Source organism: Prionailurus viverrinus, chromosome F1 (genome assembly GCF_022837055.1).
Source record: "Prionailurus viverrinus isolate Anna chromosome F1, UM_Priviv_1.0, whole genome shotgun sequence".
NCBI lineage: Eukaryota > Metazoa > Chordata > Mammalia > Carnivora > Felidae > Prionailurus > Prionailurus viverrinus.
In genome coordinates, this window is record NC_062577.1 from 22,318,373 (window position 1) to 22,340,409 (window position 22,037).

Below are 22,037 nucleotides of genomic sequence, written 5' to 3' on the forward strand. Positions count from 1 at the left end.
TATATGTCTGTTCTATTTTTCTGATGTGTCTCCTACCACTTTTCACTTTCTTTCTTTTCTTAAGCAATACAGGCATGCTTGCTGAACAATCCCAACCATTCCTGCTCCTTCAGGGTCTTTGTATTTGCTATTCTGCCGGGTATATTCTTCTCCAAATGACATATTCCTTCACTTGCTTCACATCCCTGCTCAAATACCATCTTAACAGAGGGGCGCCTGGGTGGCGTAGTCGGTTGGGCGCCCGACTTCAGCCAGGTCACGATCTCGCGGTCTGTGAGTTCGAGCCCCACGTCGGGCTCTGGGCTGATGGCTCGGAGCCTGGAGCCTGTTTCCGATTCTGTGTCTCCCTCTCTCTCTGCCCTCCCCTGTTCATGCTCTGTCTCTCTCTGTCCCAAAAATAAATAAAAAACGTTGAAAAAAAAATTAAAAAAAAAATACCATCTTAACAGAGATGCCGTCCCTGACCACCTCATAGAAAGGAAGATTGTCCTTTCCTTCTTACCCTGCTTTATTCTTCATTGTATCTATTGCCATTATATTTATTCTTTTTTTTTTTTTATGGTGTGTTTTCCCCTCTAGAATGTGAGCTCTATTAAAGTAGGGACTTTGTTTTGTTCACAGTCCCTAAAACAAGTGCCTGGCACAGGGCAGACACTCCATAAATATTTATAGCTTAACTATAATTATGCTAATTGCCCAGCTAGTGTCAGAGTTTCATACCCAAGTCAGCTTCCCTTCAATATCTCTTGTTCTTTCTACTCCACTAATCTGCATCCCATGCCAGGAAAGATACTAACCCCATTATAAATGTACATCAACTTGTAGGACTTTTGTATCTGAACTAGAAATTTTGTGCACATTAGGGTTGATTTGCAATTCAGCATAATTTAGCAAATATTTACTGCACAAATATTTATGTGATCTTGGATAAGAAACAACGATCAACCAGTAATATAGGGTAGAAATTTATTCAAGAAATCTAGAAGCCTAGGAAAGGTAAATATTTGTACTTGTGGAACTCTAAATTCAGAATTATTATGGACATCTAAAATTAATACAATGTAGTATGTCAATTATACCTCAACTTTTTAAAAGGCCATTAAAAAATAAGAATTATTAGGTCTATCTATTGTATCACAATGGAACACTTAGTTATCCCCCAAAGTTTCTTTCCCCACTTTCTCAATCTCAGCCCACTCCTTTGCTTACCCCAAATTTCTAGACATTTTCTTAGATTTCTCTTTTCCTCATCCCACACATCCAATCCATATGCAAAGACCATGAACTATCAACAAAACTTGTTGTTGTGAGACCATCTGCTTCTCACCAACTTCACCTTTATAAATCCTAGTCCAAGGAAAACTCTACTTAGCCGAGGCCACCAGCAGAATTTCCTAAATGCTGGCCTTGCCCTCCTACTTTTCAACTGCCAGCCAGAGTGATCTTATAAAAATGTAAATTACTCATCACTCCTCTGCTTAAAGTTTCAGTGGTTTCCTTTTCTCATTCCTAAGTTATTCCACTTAGAAAAGCATCCCAACCCTATCCTAGCCCTGAAGTCCCATTCGATTCTGTCCTGATCAAAGGTCCAATCTTGTCTCCTAGCATTTTCCCCTTATTCATGGACTCTAGTCACACTGGCCTTCTTTCACATCTATGAGCACAAAAAGACCTTTCTTTGTCCCAAAATATATGTACTAACAGGTACTTGTCCTTTAGGCTGCAGTTTAAATTTCACCTGCCCAGGGAGGCCTTTCCTGACTCCTGGATTTGAAGTGGTCCCCACTCTTCCATTCACCTTTTGTTTTGTCAGAGTGAATGGCATTCACTTATTGTGCATTGCACAATTGGCATTTAATATTTTCCTCCTGGGGTGCCTGGGTGGCTCAGGCAGTTAAGCACACGACTTCTGTTCAGGTCATGATGTTGTTGTTCAGAGTTCGAGCCCTGTGTCAGGCTCTGTGCTGACAGCTCAGAACCTGGAGCCTGTTTCAGATTCCTTCTCTCTCTCTCTCTCTCTCTCTCTCTCTCTCTCTCTCTCTCTCTGCCCCTCCCCCACTCATGCTGTCTGTCTGTCTCTCAAAAACAAATAAACATGAAAAAAAATTTTCCTCTTCTGTGTATTGTCTATCTCCCTCCAGTAGGGTTTATAACAGCGCCGCAAACATAGTGAGCACTCAACAAACACTTGTTGGATGGGTAAATCTTTGTTTCAACTTTGGTGACTTATGTAAGATCACAGTAGTTTTCTAATACAACTTTAGTCACTCTGCCCCATCCATGTTTTCAGCATTGCTTCAACCCCCCCCCCCCCAAAAGTCCATCATTCTAGGGGAAGGATTCAGGATTTCAGATTCAGTTCAACAGTTCAAAATCATCAGATAAGGGGAAAAAGAAAGACAGAAATCAGTATTCCTGACATGAACAATTGTCATTTCTCACTTAAAAAATTGAGGAAGAAAAAAAATCCCAATTCTTAAGATCAAACACTTTTGGAGTTGGAAATGTTAGAGAAAGTAGATGTGGACAGAAAAATGTTAGCGTGTGGGAGGAAAAGTCAGAAGGAGGTAAGAGAAAGAATACTCACCATGCTGTGAGTATTCATGGTTCTGGGCGTGGGTACCACGTCTTACCTGCAGAAACACTAGGGAAGAGCGTGATGGAGTGAGGTGGGTGGGGGCGAGGAAAGGGAGGGGCGGGAGACCAGGACCAGAGACCTGGAAAAGGACAACACAAAAAGAAAAGAGAAGGACGGAGCAGAGCACTACAAAAGCAGCTTCGGATCTGGCCGGAGCTGCAAGCGTTAAGGGGAGGCGGGGAGTGACGCGGTTTGCGTCTGGAGCGGCTCCTTGGAGTCCACAGCATCCACCGCCGGAGCCTCGCCTTCCTTTCTCCCTCTGCAGACATATCGAGACACAAAAAAAGAGGCGACCCCTGGACCAGCGCGAGGGACCCACCCGCAAGATGACGGAGACCACCAAGACCCACGTTATCTTGCTTGCCTGCGGCAGCTTCAATCCCATCACCAAAGGGCACATTCAGATGTTCGGTGAGTCCTCCCGCCCACCCCCGGAGGCTGCTTCCGCCTCTCTCCTTCCCCGGCACCTGTATTTTCCAGGGCGACCCAACAGTAAGGCGTGTGCCCCTCGGCGGGATGCGCCGGCTGATCCCTCTGGTGGGAGGTCAGCCCCTCTATTTCGGGCTCCTGGGAAGGGACGTAGACTGCGCTTCCCAGGCGTCACTTGCTCGGGCCGGACCCGGCACGCTGGGGGCCAAAGGGGTGGGGGAGGGGAGGGGCCGGAGGTGACTGGGTTTAGACCCGGTGGGAGGTCGAGGTTCTAGAACTGGGGTGCGGTGGTGTGGTAGTTTGGTCACTTGGCGGGTGAGGATCGGGGTGGGGGCAGAGATTGGGACGCGGAGAAGGAAGGAGGGGGTTGGAGATAACGTGCTGTTTGTTTAGGATGGATGGAAAGCTCGCAGGAGTTAAATGATGTACATGCCTTGGAGACACAAACACACTGACACACAACACACCATTAGCAGGTCTGGGGCTTCAGGGAGATTAATTTAGGGTTTGGCTAATGGTTCAGGGCGGCCCAGGGGCGAATGTTTGAGGGTTGTGGACCGTATATTGCCCGCGCGAGGTTGATGGCTGAGTGAAAGGGGTGGGGGCTCGCCAGCCAGGGCTTGGCTGCCGGGACCCACTGCCTAGGAAGGGGAGGGGGCGGGGCGGCCGCTGCGGGCAGCCCTTTTCGAGGCAGCGGGTGTTGATGGATCCGGGCCCAAGTTGGCTGAGGCTCTGCCCAGGGCGGCGATGGCACCCGGAAGGCTTGCGGCGTGCGAGTGTGTGTATGAGTGTGAGTGTGTGTGCGCGCGCGAGTTGGGGCGGGGGGAGCGCGCATCGTTGCGCGTTTGTTTCTTGGAGGTTTTGGGGCGTGGAGGGAAAGGGAGCGAGCAGGGGCTCCTGACTGCTGCTTTGGGATTTAGCAGGGGCAAGGGAAATGTGGTCAGTGCCTGTTGGAGATCTCGGGCCACTGGTGGACGCGGCTTCGCTGCTGCTCCGGTAGGACCCAACGGCGCGGGGGCGTGCGCATTTAGACCCTGAGGGAGGGACGCGGAGGTCACTTTAAAAGCAGGCATAGACTAGAGGTTAGAAGTTGGAGGTGCTTTTTCTCTGGCACTGAAGTAAACGAGAAGAGGAGAGAGAGTGGGCTGGAGATGGATGAGAGACGGGTGGGAGGCCCGAGCCAGCCTGCCAGCAAGGCGCTATCCAGAGGCGGCAGTGCTGAAGCGCAGGGCTAGCGGGAGCTGGCTTCGGGCACACGTGTTTACGCGAGTCGGAGGATTGCGCGAGCCCTCGTCGGGCTGTTTAATGAAAGTCACATCATATTGGTAAAGAATGGGCGAGGTGGCTTTGGTTAAAAATACTCTGCTCTTAAACCTAAAAGGTGCGTTGAACTGGGCCCAATTATTTAAAACCTCATGAAAAGAATATAGAAAGACTATGAGCTGAGGGGAGACCAGGTATGCACATTGATGGGATCCAAGGAGGGAGACTGGGAGATAGCCATCCCTTCCTCACCATCCCTTCAGCTTTTAAAAGTGTTTTATTAGGAGCTAATGCTAACTTACTTGTTAAGTAAAGACTTTTGTTTAAGCATCAGAATAGACCAGAGCATCTCCTCATTCTTCTAAGGGAATATCGGCGCCCTGGGAACACTGTAGTTTCGCTGGTGCTTTTATCCCTGTCCTGCCTTTCTTCTCTGTCCATATTTCCTCTAGCCATTTTATGCCACTGTACTTTGTTCCTCTCAGTTGCCCAGGCGGGCTTGGTTGTGCTTTCCTCTAGAATTCCTTGGCTCTAGAAATCTTTAGTGAGCCAGCCAGTACTCTGCCTGTTTTCCTGGGGTTAAAGTAGTTAATTCCACTTGTTTTGGGTTTTAGGATGAGTCGATTTAACTTGAGAACCTAGTATTCCGTCTTGCAGCTGAAAAGAGTTTGGTAACAGTGATAAAGGCTTTTGTTAAGTCCATGCTGACCTGCCAATTCTCCGTGAGTTTAGAGGATAGAATATGTGGAAATAGGCATGGATTACAGCAAAGAGGTTTAGACATAGAATAGGTGAAAGGAGACTTTCTGACAGGGGTAACTATTTGCTTAATATTGGAACTGAGGGATAAGAGAGAGAATATCTATCAACAAAGCCTTATGAGTGTCCATTAGTTATGCATAATCTGAAGAGCAACATGGAAAGCGGATATGGTATGCTCACTGTGGCTATAAGGAGCTTATAACCTAATGGAGGATTTAGCACATATACATATGAAAGGAAACAAGAACAAGAACACAAAATACATATTAAACTATTCTTTGTGGACTCTCATGGGAATCTTTGAGCTCATGAAAAATGTTGTGATTTCTTTCTGTATATATGTGATATCACTTATTCCTAATAACAAAGTTACCAGAAAGGCATCATGATCTCCATTTTATGAATAAGAAACTGATGTTCAGAGGGGAAGTGACTTTCTTAAGTGGCTTAAGTGATATGGAGAGCGGGTGGCAGAGTTGAGACTTGAACCCCACATTCTTAATTCCTCTTGCAGAGACCTTTGCACTGTACCAAATGCAGGAACAAGTGCTCACTGATCTGACTGCATAATTCCATGAAGTCTATTTCCTTCAAACATATACTAACAGAGATTAGAATTAAGTTGGACATCAACTAAATGGGATTCCTAAATATGCGTTTTGAGAGCTTCCCACCATCTCTAAAGAAACCAGTTATCCATGAACTATTTTCTTCTTTCAAATAGCTTTTAAAATCTTCTCCACACATTACAGAAATAATTAATGCAATAAAATTGTCAAACTTTCTTTAAGGTGTCTGAAATCTGTAATAGAATTTTTTTTTAAGATTTGAACAGGACTTTAAAATTAGACATCTTTATTAGAGCTCCCATGTTTTGAAATCTAATTGTTTACCAAAGAAAAAAGAGAAAGATTATAAACAAAAAGAGATGTGATGTTCAGAACTGAAAGCTCACTCTTAATCTCTGTAAAGTAGTACTTTTACAGTTCTCAGTATTTGTAAAATATTTTAGAATGAGCTTTTCCTTTTATTTTGATGAATGGGAAGTTGTATTCCTAATTGTGGCTATAGAAACATAGAAAAATTTAATATTTGTGATAGAAATAGTTGACACCTATATACTTGATTATAAGTAAAATGTTTTCAGGGATAAGTAAATTTTTGGAAAAATCAATTCATAAACTAACAATGTTTTACTTCATGAGTCTGCCTTATTACATAAGAAACTAACATGACACTGGAAGGTTTTTTGTGTTTTTAACTTTTAAAAAATGTTTATTTATTTATTTTGAGAGAGAGAGAGAGAGAGAGCATGAGACAGGGAATGGCGGAGAGAGAGAGGGAGAGAGAGAATCCCAATTAGAATCCATGCTGTCAAGCACAGAGCCTGATGTGTGGTTTGAACTCAGGAATCATGAGATCATGACCTGAGCCAAAAATCAAGAGTCAGATGCTTAACCGACTGAGCCACCCAGATGCCTCTTAACTTTTTTTTTTTTTTAATGTCGATTTATTTATTTTGAGAGAGAGGGAGCTCAAACAGGGGAGGGACAGAGAAACAGAAGTGGAGAGAGAGAATCCCAAGCAGGCTCCATGCTCTCAGTGCAGAGCCTAATGTGGGGCTTGATCTCACAAAGCATGAGATCATGACCTGAGCTGAAATCAAGTCAGACATTCAACGTGGAACCCCTAGAAGGTGTTTTTTTTTAAAACACCTAAGATCTTAATTATTAATTATGTAGTGATTATATTTCAGTATAATTTCTTTGCATTTATATTGCTGTGTTTGTCGATATATTCATGCCTGGGAAATCAGATAATAAGTTTAAGTAGAAAAATAAGAAAGGACTGATCAGAAAAGTTTTGCCATAAAAAATAAAGGAACTGAAACAATTAGAGCAGAGGTGAATTCTGGTTTTTGATGATTGAAAAATAACTAGATTTTCCAGTTTTTCTACTGGAATAGAAAATAGTAATATTTTTACTTTGAACAAGTGGGTCTTTTGAAAAGAGACATGATCCAATTCTGTTCCTCTTCAAAGGTAGTGAAGAGGGCTTTTTAATTATTGTAGAATTGGAAAAGCAGCCCCTATTGCTATAACTAGAAATCATAAGAAAAATGAATTTGAGTTGCTACTGATATAGATAGCTGTCAGAAATCAAGAAACTGTTTAATATGCTCAAAATGGCTATAAAAAAAAAGACCATTAAGCACAAAGTGGTGCTTTTTACTTTTGGCACCATTATCTTATTTGATTCTACTCTGCAAGTTAAACTGGATAATATTATCATCTCCCTTTTACAAATGAAAAAGCAGAGGTACAGGTGTAAGTCATTTGGTCGAGGTTATAAGCAAAAGTCAAGATAAAACTAGTTTTCTGATATCTAGATTCTCTCTCTCATTCAAGATGCCTCTTTATTCCTTTAGTTGCAACAGCACCTATGAAAAGAAAGTCACCTAAATTTAGTTATTAACAAAGGGTTATGGGAACTTTGTGAATATTTTCCTTGGTAGTACAGGCAGCCAACAGAATATATTCAACAAAGATATCTGTTCCCAATATCTTATACTATAACAAGGAAAGGCTATTTCTTTTCTTAGTACCCTGTATTTTCCATGTAACTCTATCACTGGAACATTTTTTCCACCACTCTCTTACCTCCTCCTTCCTCCCCACTCTCCTGTTACCACAACTAACACCTACTTATTCTTCAGATTTTACCTTCAGTGGTACCTCCTCAGGGAACCTCCACTGACTTCTAAATTAAGTATGGTTACCCTGACATTTGATCCCACATCACTTTATACTTTCCATGACATAACTCTCATCTCATTATGTTTAATGACTATTTTCCATGTGAGACCTTAAGCAATATTAGAACACAAACCATGCATGGTTTCATTATGGATTGATTTCCTTGTGCCTAGCATGGAGTAGGCTCTCCATAATAGTATAATTAATAAAAGTTACAAATAGCAAGTCTTTGCTCCATCATAGTTGTTGAGTAAATACAAAATAAATGAGTGTATAAAATCTTGTTCAGATAGAGGAATCAACCATGCACAAAGGCTGGGGTGGTAAGACAGAAAGCCATGACGTATTAGAACAAAGGAAAGTTTAGGATGGCTCAAGGAGAAGGGGAGTAAGAGGTAATACTGGAAAGACAGATGGAAGTCTAATCGATTATGAAAGCTTATTAAGTCATGTTAAGGAATTACAATTTTATCCCAGGGAATGAAAGAATATCACATGGTTTTTAAAGTAAAGGAATGTCATAATTGTATCTTTGAGGTTATGATTTAATTGAATTTTGAATAGATTAGTGTAAGGGTAAGAATGGAAATGTAGTGACCAGCTAGGCCCCTATTTCAACAATACAGAGTTCAAGTAAAGATGGTCACCTCACTCTGGTTAGTGGTACCTGGGATGGAAAGTAAGTGTATTTGAAAACATTTAATGGGTAAAAGGGATACTTATTTGGTGACATGATGGGTGGTGGTGGCAAAGTAGACCAGGGTAACTCTCAGGTTTCTGTCCAAAGTACATGAATAAAGAACACTGGAAGAGGAGTTCATTTAGGGTTTATGGGGAAAGCGAAGATTCATACTGACTCTAAAATTTTGGAAATGTGCATTCTAATCCAGCACTGATGCAAAAGAAGGAAATACTGAAATTCAAAATGTGTTTTAGCTGGGACATCTGAATCTTCAAATAAAAGCTCCCAGTGGGTTCTAGTTGGGTTATTCAAAATTCCTCATGTGAGAAAGATATTGAAATTCGTTAACATTATGGAAATAAAAAGATAAAGGGTGTGTTGACTTTTTTAGAAGTATGAAATTGGAGAAAATCAAGGTCCTAAAGTTGATTTTTTTTAAATTTTGAGGTTGTAAAATTGGGAATAGTCGATGCAGTTCAAAAGACCATTCTAGAACTTGCCCACCACTGTGATGAAGGCTGTGATAGTATATTCAAGTAGATTTGGGCATTCTAACTCATTGATGAGATAAAAGTCCACAATGGAAACTCATGGATCAATCATGGTTGTTTCACTGGCAGGAGCTGTGTCTGTTCATGACATGAGAATAAGGACTGAAAAAGAAAATTTAGACATTTTTGTTCACAAGAAGAGGTGGTTTGATTTACTTTATCCAGCTGAATTCATTAACTGAGCCTCATGTGGACACAAGCTAACTATGAAAGGCAAATATCCCATCTAGAATTCACCCCAAACCAAGGAATAAGATAAAACCAAGATGGGTGATGTTCTAACAATTTTGAAATGAAGTAATATTCATTTTCAGCTTTTCTTCCCTTTTTGTTTTACTTAATTTTATTCTATATGTCTAAGCCTTTTATTCTAAGATATGCTTAGAACTATGAGAATTGGAGGTTCTATGCCTTTTAGGAAAATGTACGAATTATTACTTGATACGAACATCCTTTAAAATGTTACGAATGTCAAGAGAAACATTTCTATACACATTTCTAATGTTAGACCAAGCCAAATGAACAACCTAGAAATGTGGAGGCAAACTAAGAAACATACCTGCTAAGCTTCAAGTTTGGACTCCTCTGTTTCAGAGATATCCTCAGACATGAGAGGAAAATGCAAAACTAGATGGGTTATCTGCATTTCTGTTATTTTTCTACTGATAGGCAATAGTTGTGAGAGTAGTATATGGATGACTGGGAAAGATAATGAAAACCCAGTTTTAAAAGTGTTTCCTTAAGGAGTACCTGGCTGACTCAATCAGTGGAGCATGTAGATCTTGATCTCAGGGTTGTAAATTTGAGCTCCACATTGGGTGTAGAGATTACTTAAAAATAAAATCAGTCTGTTAAGTGTCCGACTTCAGCTCAGGTCATGATCTTGCAGTCTGTGGGTTTGAGCCCCCCATAGGGTTCTGTGCTGACAGCTCAGAGCCTAGAGCCTGCTTCAGATTCTGTGTCTTCCTCTCTCTCTGCCCCTCCCCTGCTCGTGCTCTGTCTCTATCTCTCAAGAATAAATAAACATTAAAAATTAAAAAAAAACTTTTTAAAAAGAGTTTCTTTAAAAAAGATTCAAGTGCAAACTTTATAATATCATTGTCCTTTCAGCCACAGATACAGTGTTCTGAATACAGTGATTGTTTAATCAATATTTAATGATACTATAAAATATACACTTTCTGGTGGAGTTCTTGTTTTTCTACAAGTTTGCAAATCATCTTAAATTGCTCAAAAAGATCCTAAGGAGGGGGTGCCTGGGTGGCTCACTTCAGCTCAGGTCATGATCTCACAGTTCTTAAGTTCGAGCCCCGTGTTGCTGATAGCTCGGAGGCTAGAGCCTGCTTCAGATTTTGTGTCTCCCTCTCTCTCTCTGCCCCTGCCCAGCTCATACTCTGTCTCTGTCTCTCTCTCAAAAATAAATAAACATTAAAAAAAAAAAAGATCCTAAGGACCCAAAGGAATACATTAAATAATTTTTCAACACCACCTTTTTAAAACAATATTCAACTCACAAAATTTTGGTTAAGCAAGGCATTTAAAATAATCCTAACAACTTGATATAATAGCCTAAGAATTGGGATATAGGAATTTATTTTATAGAGAATTACATAACTTTATTTATGAATATGTTCCATATAAATGCAGCATTAGTTTACAAGGGAGAAAGTTTTCCATTGCCAGAGGTTTTCAAATCATAAGCATTCAATTGCATGAAACAAATTCACTTTTTTTGGATACAGTTTGGCAGATAGCCTCAGAATTATCTTAGCCCAAAAAGATGTTATATGGTATGACCAAGGCCATCCTCCTAACACTGGCATCCTCTCTCCATCTCTTGTACTGTACAATATATGACTATGAACTTTGCAACAAAGTCAAGTGTTTTAACCACTACTAGCATCATCATCTTCCACATTATCATTTTAATAATGGAGCTACCTTCTTTGAGCTTCTGTAAATTCTACTACCATTAAACTGTTTTCCATTAAAGTTATCACACAATTCTCTTTAGTTCAAAACAAATGAGACATTCATGAACATTCTTGTAATTCTGGAGATAAAGGGGTAAGAGGAAGAAATAGAAAAGAGCAAGACAGGGGCGCCTGGGTGGCGCAGTCAGTTAAGCGTCTGACTTCAGCCAGGTCACAATCTCGCGGTCCGTGAGTTCGAGCCCCGCGTGGGGCTCTGGGCTGATGGCTCAGAGCCTGGAGCCTGTTTCGGATTCTGTGTCTCCCTCTCTCTCTGCCCCTCCCCCGTTCATGCTCTGTCTCTCTCTGTCCCAAAAATAAATTAAAAAAAACATTGAAAAAAAAATTTTTGAAAAGAGCAAGACAAAGAGGCTAACCCATGGAAGTGGTGGCAGCTTAAATAGCACTCTTTTTTTCTACTTTCTTCTGCATCAGGTTACCTCTACAGCAGTAGCCATGCTGCTACATGTTGACCTCATTTCATATTTACCAAACAGTAGGAGGGTGAGTGAAGCATAACCCCCAGATACGACTAAATGCATATGGTTTTGCTCTTGTTCCAGTTGCTTAGGTCAAAAACCTTGGACTTTCTAGATCTATCTCTCTGCACACCACATCCATGTCTGCAAATGATTTTGGATCTCTCTGTCTTCAAAATACAAGTAGGGCCAACCACTTTTCCACATCTACAACCCTGGTATAAGCCACTGGTCTCCTTCACCTGCATTATTTCAATAGATTTTTAACTGATCTCCCTGCTTTCACCCTTGGCCCCAATACTCAATCCTCAACAAAAATAGCCAAAGCAATCCTTTCAAAATGTAAACCAGATCTAAGTCAGATCATGTTGCTCCTTTGCTCAAAATTCTCCCATGGCTCTCTTTCTCATTCAAGGTCAATGTCATTAAAATGACCTACAAGGTCTCCACAATTTGCCGCATTTCTCCTCACCGCCCCCCCCCCCCCCCCGCCATAACACAGCTCTTTCCACCTAGTTCTTATCCAACCATAATGACCTCCTTGCTTCGACCTTACAGTCTTTGTACTGAATGTACTCTCTGCCTGTAATATGCTCCTCCCACATATCCCTATGTCTAATTCACTCTCCTTCTCAAAGTTTTTTTTAAATTTTTTTTAATGTTTATTTATTTTTGAGAGAGATAGAGACAGAATGCAAGTCAGTTAGGGTCAGAGAGAGAGGGAGACACAGAATCCGAAGCAGGCTCCAGGCTCTGAGCCGTCAGCACAGAGCCCGATGTGGGGCTCGAACCCACAGAGCTGCAAGATCATGACCTGAGCTGAAGTCAGGCGCTCAACCAACTGAGCCACCCAGGTGCCCCTCAAAGTTTCATGTAACTTTCTCATTATCTACTTGGCAGATCCTATTCCTCTGATCATATAATTTAAAATTATATTTAAAATTATAAAAATTATAAATTATAAAAATTTAAATTATAAGTTTAGTAATATTTACATTTAAATTATAAAAATTTAAATTATAATTTAAAATAATTGCAGCTCACACACTCCCAGTCCCCCTTATTCTCTCTTTTCCCCTTACCTCTTATCACCATTTAACAAATCATGTTATTTCCTTTCTTGTCACATTTATTATTTAATGTCCCCAGCTAGAATGTGAGCTTTTCATGGGCAGGGATTTTGGTTTACTCTGCTTACTAATGTGTCTCAGGTTCCTAGAAGAGTCCCTGACACATTGTAGATGCTCAATAAAAGTCTGTCAAAGGAGTGAATGAATGAAGTGTTATAATTACTTACCACCCTCACCTCAAGCCTGTATTCTTTTTGTGGCAGAAAGGGCAAAGAGCCTTGAGAGGAGTCAGTGGCAGTTGATTCAACAAAGGTTTATTGAGTTATGAAGGTGCCTCAGGCACCATGCTAGGCCTCAAGGACGTGACAGTTAAAGGCACTCTTCCCCATGCCCCTGGGAGGAGACAAGCTAAACATAGCACTTCAAGTCATAAGTGCCATAAAAGAGGTAGAGTGGGAACATAGAGGGAGAAGACATGGTGTGAAGGCCATCAGAGCAGGTATTAGTGAGAGTGAACTTGAAAGTAGGAGCTGCCCAGCGTACAGAATGTAGGATGGCATTCTGGGCTGAGATCGGGGTATGTGTAAGAGGCCTGTAACAGCGTGACACATTGAGGGATCTCCAAGGAGCTTGCTAGATAACTGGGTGTGGGTGGAGACAAGGAAGGGCAGGAGATGAGATAGCCAGAAAACAGGGTTGAGTGAAGAGGGGAGGGGGCAGTTTCAAAGAATTGAGGCTTTACCCACCACTGTCAGTGAGCCCCTGAAGGTTGATGGGCAAGGGCATACATTTCAGATGTGAGGCCTTGCATCCCAAATGTCAGTGTCCCTGTCACTGTGATTTTATCTAAATATCTTTAAGTTATTTCTGTATTACTCTTTGAAAGAAAGAAGTAAGGCTTTTCCTTTAAAAAAATTTTTTTTATTTGTTTATTATTTTCCTAAATGGAAGCATTGTCTATCACACAAGCCATATCTACTAAAAAAATACATTAAGTGAAAAATAATACTACGGTACAGCCCACCCAAACAACCAACCTCTTCCCTGATTGGAAGTTGTCCTCACCTATGTTCTAAACGTATGCCCTATGTTCTAAACGTATGCCTTCGTTTAGAAGGCACATCAATAGGATGGCCCCTCATTGTTCAAATACTCTCAGATTTGGTGAACTTGATTCACCCTAGTTTTATTGTCCATAATTTGGTAGAATTTTAGATCACGTGTTTTCTCTCTTTTCCATAGGCTTAATTGTCAGGAGAGTAAAGACCATAGAGATCCTTTTCTTTGACGCTTGTTTTTAGCTCTCATCCTTTTAGGAGGTCTTGAAGAAGTATGCTTATGCTCTTGCTATAAAACTATGAGTTTACATGACTTTGAAATTTAGTGTTCTATCATTTTAAATCCTCAAGTAAGTGACATTCCAGTGGGGGGCTGGGCTCGGAATGCTTTATTCTTCAGCATTTCCCAACCCTTCATCTTGGTTCCCACAGAGAGGCAGAATACTCATTCCATGCAGCAGTGAGATTAAAATACATCAATAACTATTCATCTTTCTTTTGAAATATTTATGTGCTGATAAATATTTAGCAGTGTGTGGTTTGTCACATGAACTACGAGATCTGTAGGCAAATGTTTTTTGTTGTTGTTAAGTTAGAGACTGCTACCCATTATAAATTAAGGAAGACAACAAAATATTATACATACAAATTTAAGCCATAATTGCTTCACTTACCAGGAACCAATCTGGCTAAGCACAGTTTAAATTTATTTGTGATGCCCTGGGAATCAAAGTTTATAGATAATATGTGATTTTTCCATGCTGTGAATAGTGTTGATAAAGAAGGGATAAATGTCTTAGTTTTTCCTATTGCTTCATTATTTCTCTACATATGGATATTAATAAACTGAATTGGTATTGATTAGGGAATATACTTAGTCTCCTTTAGCCTTTGTTTTCTCATGTGTAAACAGAGTGATTGATATAACCCAGGGTCAGCAAACTATAGCTTGCTGGCCAAATGTGGCTTCCAAGCCAAGAATGGTTTTTATATTTTTAACTGGTTGGGAAAAAAAAAAGGAAAAGGAGAATATTTTGTGACACGTGAGAATTTTATGAAATATAAATTTTAGTATTTATAAATAAAATGTTATTGGCATACAGCCATACTCAGCAGCAGATGTGAGCAGTTGTGGTAGAAACCTTATGAATTATAAAGCCTAACCTGTTTACTATCTGGCCATTTACAGACGTTTGCCTATCCCTGATATAACCTACCTCTGGGGGTTGGAATGGGGAGTGAATCTAAAGGTTTCCAAAAATATAAAGTGTGTTGAAGTCCATTACCCAGAGGAACTCTTTAAAGAACAATTTTCAGTCTAAACTAAATCACCAAAAAGACTTGTTTAAGCAGTAAATGCAGTTTCAATTTCATAATTGTAATTTTTCCAGCTGACTGAGTAAATGATCGTGTTCACAATGGGGATGATTTTCTGGTTTTCGGTTTACATTGGACATTGATTAGCCCCTCTGGCTGCTGTTGGGCATTTATCTGCCATTGAACATTAGATGTATTTTCCCAGAACATCCTTTTCCTGATTCACAGCTACCTCCTTCTTTAAATCTAATATCTTACATACTTTGTATTTGAGGATTTTAAAAGATTAGCACAACAGTTGCATCAGGCTTTTGCAGCCTGCTCTTGGAGTTACATCTCGTTTTTCTGTAGCATCTCACCTCTCTGTGAACTCTGATAGCACTTGGTTTGTACCTCTCTTATAGCACTTAGCACCTTGTGTTGTGGGGTGTAGCTATTTCTGTCCATGTTACATATTCTCTATCTGATTTAGGCCCTTGCCAGGGTCATATGGCGTTCTGTATCTCCTGAGGTGCCTAGCACAGTGCTCTGGGCATATGGAAGTTTCTGTAAATATTTACCAAATAATTGAATGATTGAACTTTTAGGAGTATTTAGAATCCTAAACTGTTAGGAATATTTAGAATTCTTAAAGGTAAACTAGGTGATCAGAAATCAGACAAGAATTGGGGAATCGGCAAATACAGGAAAACAGAAATCAAGTATGACAGAGTCAGGCAATAGGACAAATCACAGAACACTCTTCAGGGACTTCAAAATTGAGATGACTGCTGTCCCAAGATGAGAAGTCTCATGTGTCCCAGAGAGGAATCCTATCCCACAGTATAGCCTTTCCAGATATCCACAGAGGGAACCTACAAGTCATTTTGGGGAGCTATTAAGTAAATAACTTAGCAGGAGTGAAAACGTGGGGTCAAGGATGAAGGTGAATCCTACCACTGTCCCCTGGATTGCTTCAGTTAGATGCCTGGTACATCTAGGGATGGCTTCTCAGGGAGGTGGGGTAGGTTGGAGGATGGCTGAGGAGTTAAGTTTTATTTTTGTTTATTGACAGTTTGAAAAAGGTTTTATGCACAAGTCACCTGGCAAAGGAAACTCTGTACATTGTTTACTTCCAATAGGCAAAAGGAACAGAAAACCTGGTTTGTTGATTGCAAGTCTCCATCTTCGGAAATTGCAGAATCCCCATTTGAAGGAGGTTTCAAAATCATGCAAGATATTCTGTACTGAAATCCCCTTTAAAACATTTCTGCTAGTGTCTGTCCAAACTCCGAGTCAGATCTTCCTGGCCAGAGAAGGCAGTGTTGTCCAAAGCAGTCAAACGGCACTTGGCACAGTTTTACTTTCTTTCAAGATTGCTCCTTCTATTAGGCTGACATTGGCCTTCCTGAGACTTTCCTGTGTTGGAAGTTCTTTTCCTCGTTTTTTTCCCTTGAGATCCACAGAAGATGTTTAATCTGTCTTCTTCTACTTGTGAGACGTTGGAATGGCTGAAGACAGCTACTCTCCTCCCCAGGCCTCTCTTTAGGCCTAAAAAAAACTCAAATTCTTTCAGCAAGGCATCCATTACTGTTTCTAGTCTTTATAACACTCTGGCTCATCTTCTTTGAACATATCTTCGTTGTCTATATTCCTCGTTAAATGTTATGTTCCGTTCATGATGCTGCATTTTTTTTTTAATGTTTTTAATTATTTTTGAGATAGAGAGAGACAGAGCATGAGCAGGGGAGGGGCAGAGAGGGGGGAGACACAGAATCTGAAGCAGGCTCCAGGCTCTGAGCTGTCAGCACAGAGCCCGACGCGGGGCTCGAACTCACGGACCGTGAGATCATGACCTGAGCTGAAGTCGGACGCTTAACCGACTGAGCCACCCAGGCACCCCTCATGATGCTGCATTCTAATGTGACCTGGTGTGTGTGTGATGTCTTATCTATTATTGGACTTAACTTACTGGATGTTCCCTTTATTTATGGGGTTCTGTGGATCTCTTTCTAATTAAATCAGGTAAGACAAGCTATTGCTACCCACATGCTATAATGTCCTGATATTCTGAGTGATCAATCAATTTGGTGGACTAAGCTGTTGAACTAGCCCAATTTATTTAAAGATCTAGCTGGTTAAAACAACAAAAAACCTGACTGGTATATTGTCAAGATGTGGTATCCTCTGGAACCTTGCAGGTCTGCGCACATGCCTAGCTATGTGAGATGTCAGCCATACACTGGGAATGACATGCTGCCTTTAGAATAAGAAACTTTAGGGGCACCTGGGTGGCTCAGTCGGTTAAGCATACGACTTCAGCTCAGGTCAGGATCTCACAATTGGTGGGTTCAAACCCTGAAGCGGGCTCTGTACTGGGAGCTCAGAGCCTGGAGCCTACTTTGGATTCTGCATCTCTCTCCCCCTCTCTCTCTCTCTCTCTCTCTCTCTCTCTCTCTCTCTGTCCCTCCTCCGCTCAAGCTCTCTGTCTCTCTCTCAAAATAAATAAATAATTGTTAAAAAAAAAAAAAAGAAACTTTGCAGGTTTCCAGACAGGGATGAGACTAGAAGTGTCTGAATTCTTGAATTATCAAGTCTCTTGATATTTCATTGCAGCGTATGTTATTTTTTTAATGGGTTCTGTTGAGAGCTCCAAATAAGCTCTCATCCATGTTTAAGTCTTGCTTTGGGGACTGAACTCAGAACTTTCTTCCTATCTTGTCTAACTCTTCCTGTCATGGTTATGCTATTGGCACTACTCTATTCCCAAGGTTCCCATAAGAGTGGCAGAAATGCTTTGTTCCCAGCAATGGTGACTTTGTCCCAATAGAGGTGGGCAGTATCACATTTAAATTGGGCAGGTTGTGGGGCGCCTGGGTAGCCCAGTTGGCTAAGCGGCCAACTTCGGCTCAGGTCATGATCTTGCGTTCCTTGAGTTCGAGCCCCGCGTTGGGCTCTGTGCTGACAGCTCAGAGCCTGGAGCCTGTTTCAGATTCTGTGTCTCCCTCTCTCTGACCCTCCCCTGTTCATGCTCTGTCTCTCTCTGTCTCAAAAATAAATAAACATTAAAAAAAATTTTTTTTAAATAAATTGGGCAGGTGGAATTTAAAAACAAATAACAAAAAAAGTCATTTTTCTTATGGAAATTTCCAAACATGCAAAAGTAAACAATGAAGCAATGGTACACGGAACCCCAAAGTACCTGTCACCCAACTTGAATAATGATCAATTCTTTGCCCATCTTGAGTCATTGATACTCAGACACAATTCCCCACGTTTGCCCTATATTTTTTGAAGTAAATCCCGGACATCCTATTGTTTCAAGGTGAGAGCCTTTCACCTAGTACATAATTGCTTCTCTGTCTATGTGAGACCTCCGTTAACAGACTGGATCTTTCTCCTCCTTGCTTCATGTTTGTTTGTTTGACAGCTCGAGTTGCAGTTGGGAAAGTGGGGGGACAATGTCTAATTTCCATCTTTGAGCAGACATAATAATGCCTTCACCCCAATCGACAGTAAGTGACACTTTATCATTGGAATTGCCTTCACAGCAATCTTTCTCATGTGGGGCCTGGAAGGCTCCCCTCTAGAGTTGAACTCCCACCGGACACAATGGGCCATTCTTCCTTGACCTACAACATTCAGCTCCTTATCCCTTGTCATTCAAAGCCATGAATGTCTGTGTTAGAAGATGTTCTACATCAGCGAGCCCCAGTTTGGGGCTCTGAAAAACAGAGCTTCTCATAAATCAGAAGAGGGGTCTAGGAACTGTTTCCAGAAAGTGTATACATTCACCCTCCATATGGCACAGGGTAGGGGCATCTGGAGGCCTCAGTCAGTTGAGCGCCTGACTCTTGATTTTGGCTCAGTTCTTGATCCCAGGATCACGGGATTGATCCCTGTGTCACATTCTGCACTGAGCTTGGAGCCTGCTTATTATTCTTTCTCTCTCTCTCTCTCTCTCTCTCTCTCTCTCTCTCTCTCCTCTCTCTCTCTCTCCCTCCCTCTCTCTCTCTCTCCCCCTCTGCCCTTCTCCCTGGCTTGCACTCTCTATCACTCTAATATATATATATTTTATATATACATGTACATATATATATATATGGCACAGTGTATATATATATATATATATATATATATATATATATATATGGCACAGGCTAAGCATAAAGTTTCTGGGCTTTTACTTGTAGTTATCAGTTTGGTGAGGTAAGCTCATGCTGATCAGATGCTGATCAGGAGTCCTGCTTAGTGGTTATAGATGTCATTGGTGAACAACAACCAAAAAACAGTGGGAATTTTTTTCTTCCATTTCTTCAGAGGAGGAGGAAAACAAGTAAATTCTGTTTGGTGACAGTTTTGCTCCTGGGATAACATTTGAATTCTGAGCTTCCGTTTGGCCTAACTTTTACCCCTTGTAGGAAATTAAAATAAAATCCTTCTTATTGGTGCCTTAATCCTTCCCTTGTGCTGTTTTAAATAAACTTTTCAAAGTGTATTGTCATGCAGTTTTGTCACTATTTGCATTTAAATGTAGTGAATAAAGAACTCCCTGCAGAATCCTTTGGGGAATGTTGTAGCCCAACATCCCAGTTTGCCCGGTAAATCTAGCAGCTGTGAATATTCATAAAAGAGGTTTGAAAGACTTCTCCATTGTGGGCTGCTCTGGTTTTGTTAAGATTGGTTCTTCATGGTTTCATGCGTGGTCTTGGAGCTCTGGCCACGGACAGGGAAGCTGGTAAGGACGTTTTCCGGAGTGGGGGCTGTCATCACCGTGGCCAGTTGGGTACTTTAATGTTGTTTTTCTGGCTTTGCCTGCCTGCATGTGCTCCCATCCCCCACTGCAAGCAACCCACAGCCATTTACACACTTGCATTTCTTTTAGATGCAAATTGGTTTATTTCAGTCTATTGTGATCAAAAAAATTTTTTGGTTTGTTTGTTTAAAGAACTGTAGAAACACTTTGTGTTTGAAAAGACTGGGAAGGTGAAAAGGAGTAAGAAATGAATGGCTTAGGAGAAATTGTTTTATCATCTGGCAATGGCTTTGGGGTAAAGTCCGAGCTTTGGAAATTAAAAGGATGAAGAAGAGGAAAGAAAACCCAACTTGTCAATTAGGTGATCTCAGCCTCCTTTCCCCTTCCTTTTCCTTAGGCTTGAAACATACCCAGAGGGTTCATGCCCAAAGGCCTTTGTGGGAAATGGAACCACAGCTATTCTTCCTGCCCCCAGGAAGCAGGGAAAGACTGTAGCCTGACCTCCTTAATACCATGGAATTTTTCTGGCCTATGTTGTGACCAACCCTGCTCATCCTCTCTGTTAGGGTCAGTCGTAAGGCAGGGTAAAGACAGGAGTCAGAGGCTAAAAAATTTTAGCAGTCAAAGGCTTTATTTGGGAGCTAAGGTCTCGGGCGAGGAGAGAGAGAGAGACAGAGACAGAGACAGAGACAGAGACAGAGACAGGAGTCAGGGAAGTCGCGCCCAGGTGTGGTGGGGTGGGGTTTTTAAGCTGCAGCGGTTCCGGGTTTAGGTCCGGGTGGGCCTTTTTCGCGTCAGGTGGTGCTGTCGATCGGTGATTGGTTGACCTCCAATTCGTTCTGGCAGCTACTAGGGGCTTTAGGTTGGGTTGCGCTGGCAAGATGGCCGTCCCCTCTACTGTGGTTCCAAGGACATCTTAACACTCTCCAATAAATAATCACCATAAATGAACATAAGCTAATGTTTATTGAGTACTTACTTTGTGCCAAGCACTTTTTTTTAAAGGTTTGTGAATGTTTCTTCTTCTTTTTTTAATGTTTGTTTTTGAGAGAGAGAATGCAAGCAGAGGAGGGACAGAGAGAGAGGGAGACGATCTGAGGCAGGCCCTTCACTGTCAGTGAAAAGCCCCACGTGGGGCTCGAACCCACTAACTGTGAGATCATGACCTGAGTCCAAGTTGGACGTTTAACCGACTGGCCCACCCCGGCTCCCCATGCCCCAGGAACTGGTTTCATGCTCTTCTGGTCTTACTTCATTTAGTCCTTATAACAATCCTATTAGCATTCCCATTTAGCTAGTGATCTAGCTAACTTGTGTTAGGTAACTTGTGTCAAGTCACACAGCAAATGTGTAGAGGGCAGAAATGTAGACCCAGATGCTGTGATTCTGGTTACTATTTTAGCTCCTGCAAAATGCTGCCTTGATCATTTGCTGAGTGAGAAGGGATGCTGAGCACTGGATTCAGGGCTGTGACAATGCAGAAACAGGCTGGGCCTCCTCTGACACTTGTATCTACCAAGTGGGCCACTGCTAGGGATCCTGGCCAAAGCAGCCAAGTGTGGAAGGGCCAGAAGACTCTGTGGAGCTCCAAGGAGACCTGTGGACAAGTCCAGAGGGACAGAGAAGAGAGCTACAAGAAGGGCTCAGCCCAGAAGCAGGGGAAGATCGGGAGCAAATCAAGAAGGGCCCTGGGTGACAACCGTACACGGAGTGAAATAGCCATAGTCACCTTTCTGCTAACCTTTTTTAAAATGTTTATTTATTTTTGAGAGAGACAGAGTGAGCAGAGGATGGGCAGAGAGAGGGAGACAAAGGATCTGAAGCAGGCTCCACGCTGTCAGTGCAGAGCCCAACTTGGGGCTCAAACTCATGAACCATGAGATTATGACCTGAGCCAAAACCAAGAGTCGGATGCTTAAGTGACTGAGCCCCCCCAGGAGCCCCCCCACCCCCTTTCTGCTAACTTTAAGGCACAGGGTCAGAGTGGACAGATGGAACTATAATATTCTCTCCTTTCACATTGTAGCTGTCAAGGGTGTCTACAACAAATTATTCAGTAACCTCCCTCCCCCGACACAGTAAAATGAGTGTATAATAGTCCCTAACCTACTGGGCTATTGTGGGCATTAAATAAAATAAAAGTGGATATATTGTCTTGTGTGACTGCCTGGCTTTCACTGTGGGCCCCAGTGCATTGTTTCACCCCTTGCAAAATCACAGATCTGGTCCCTAAGGACTGAGTGATGGAGACTTGACTCAATATTTTACAAAGAGATAGAAGGGGTTACAGTGTAAATCACCAGTTTCTAAAATGTCGCACTCACATC

The 22,037-nt window shown here is 41.7% G+C and overlaps 1 protein-coding gene across 2 annotated transcripts in view; it reads left to right on the plus strand.

The window, feature by feature from the left end:
- The window catches only part of NMNAT2 (nicotinamide nucleotide adenylyltransferase 2), a 160,629-nt gene that overhangs the window by 14,567 nt on the left and 124,025 nt on the right, over positions 1 to 22,037 (plus strand). For both annotated transcript variants that reach the window (XM_047841201.1, XM_047841203.1), the window contains exon 2: positions 2,904 to 3,049. In XM_047841201.1, the coding sequence (XP_047697157.1) occupies positions 2,965 to 3,049 (85 nt within the window). In that variant the 5' untranslated portion in view covers positions 2,904 to 2,964. The remainder of the gene's footprint in view (positions 1 to 2,903; positions 3,050 to 22,037) is intronic.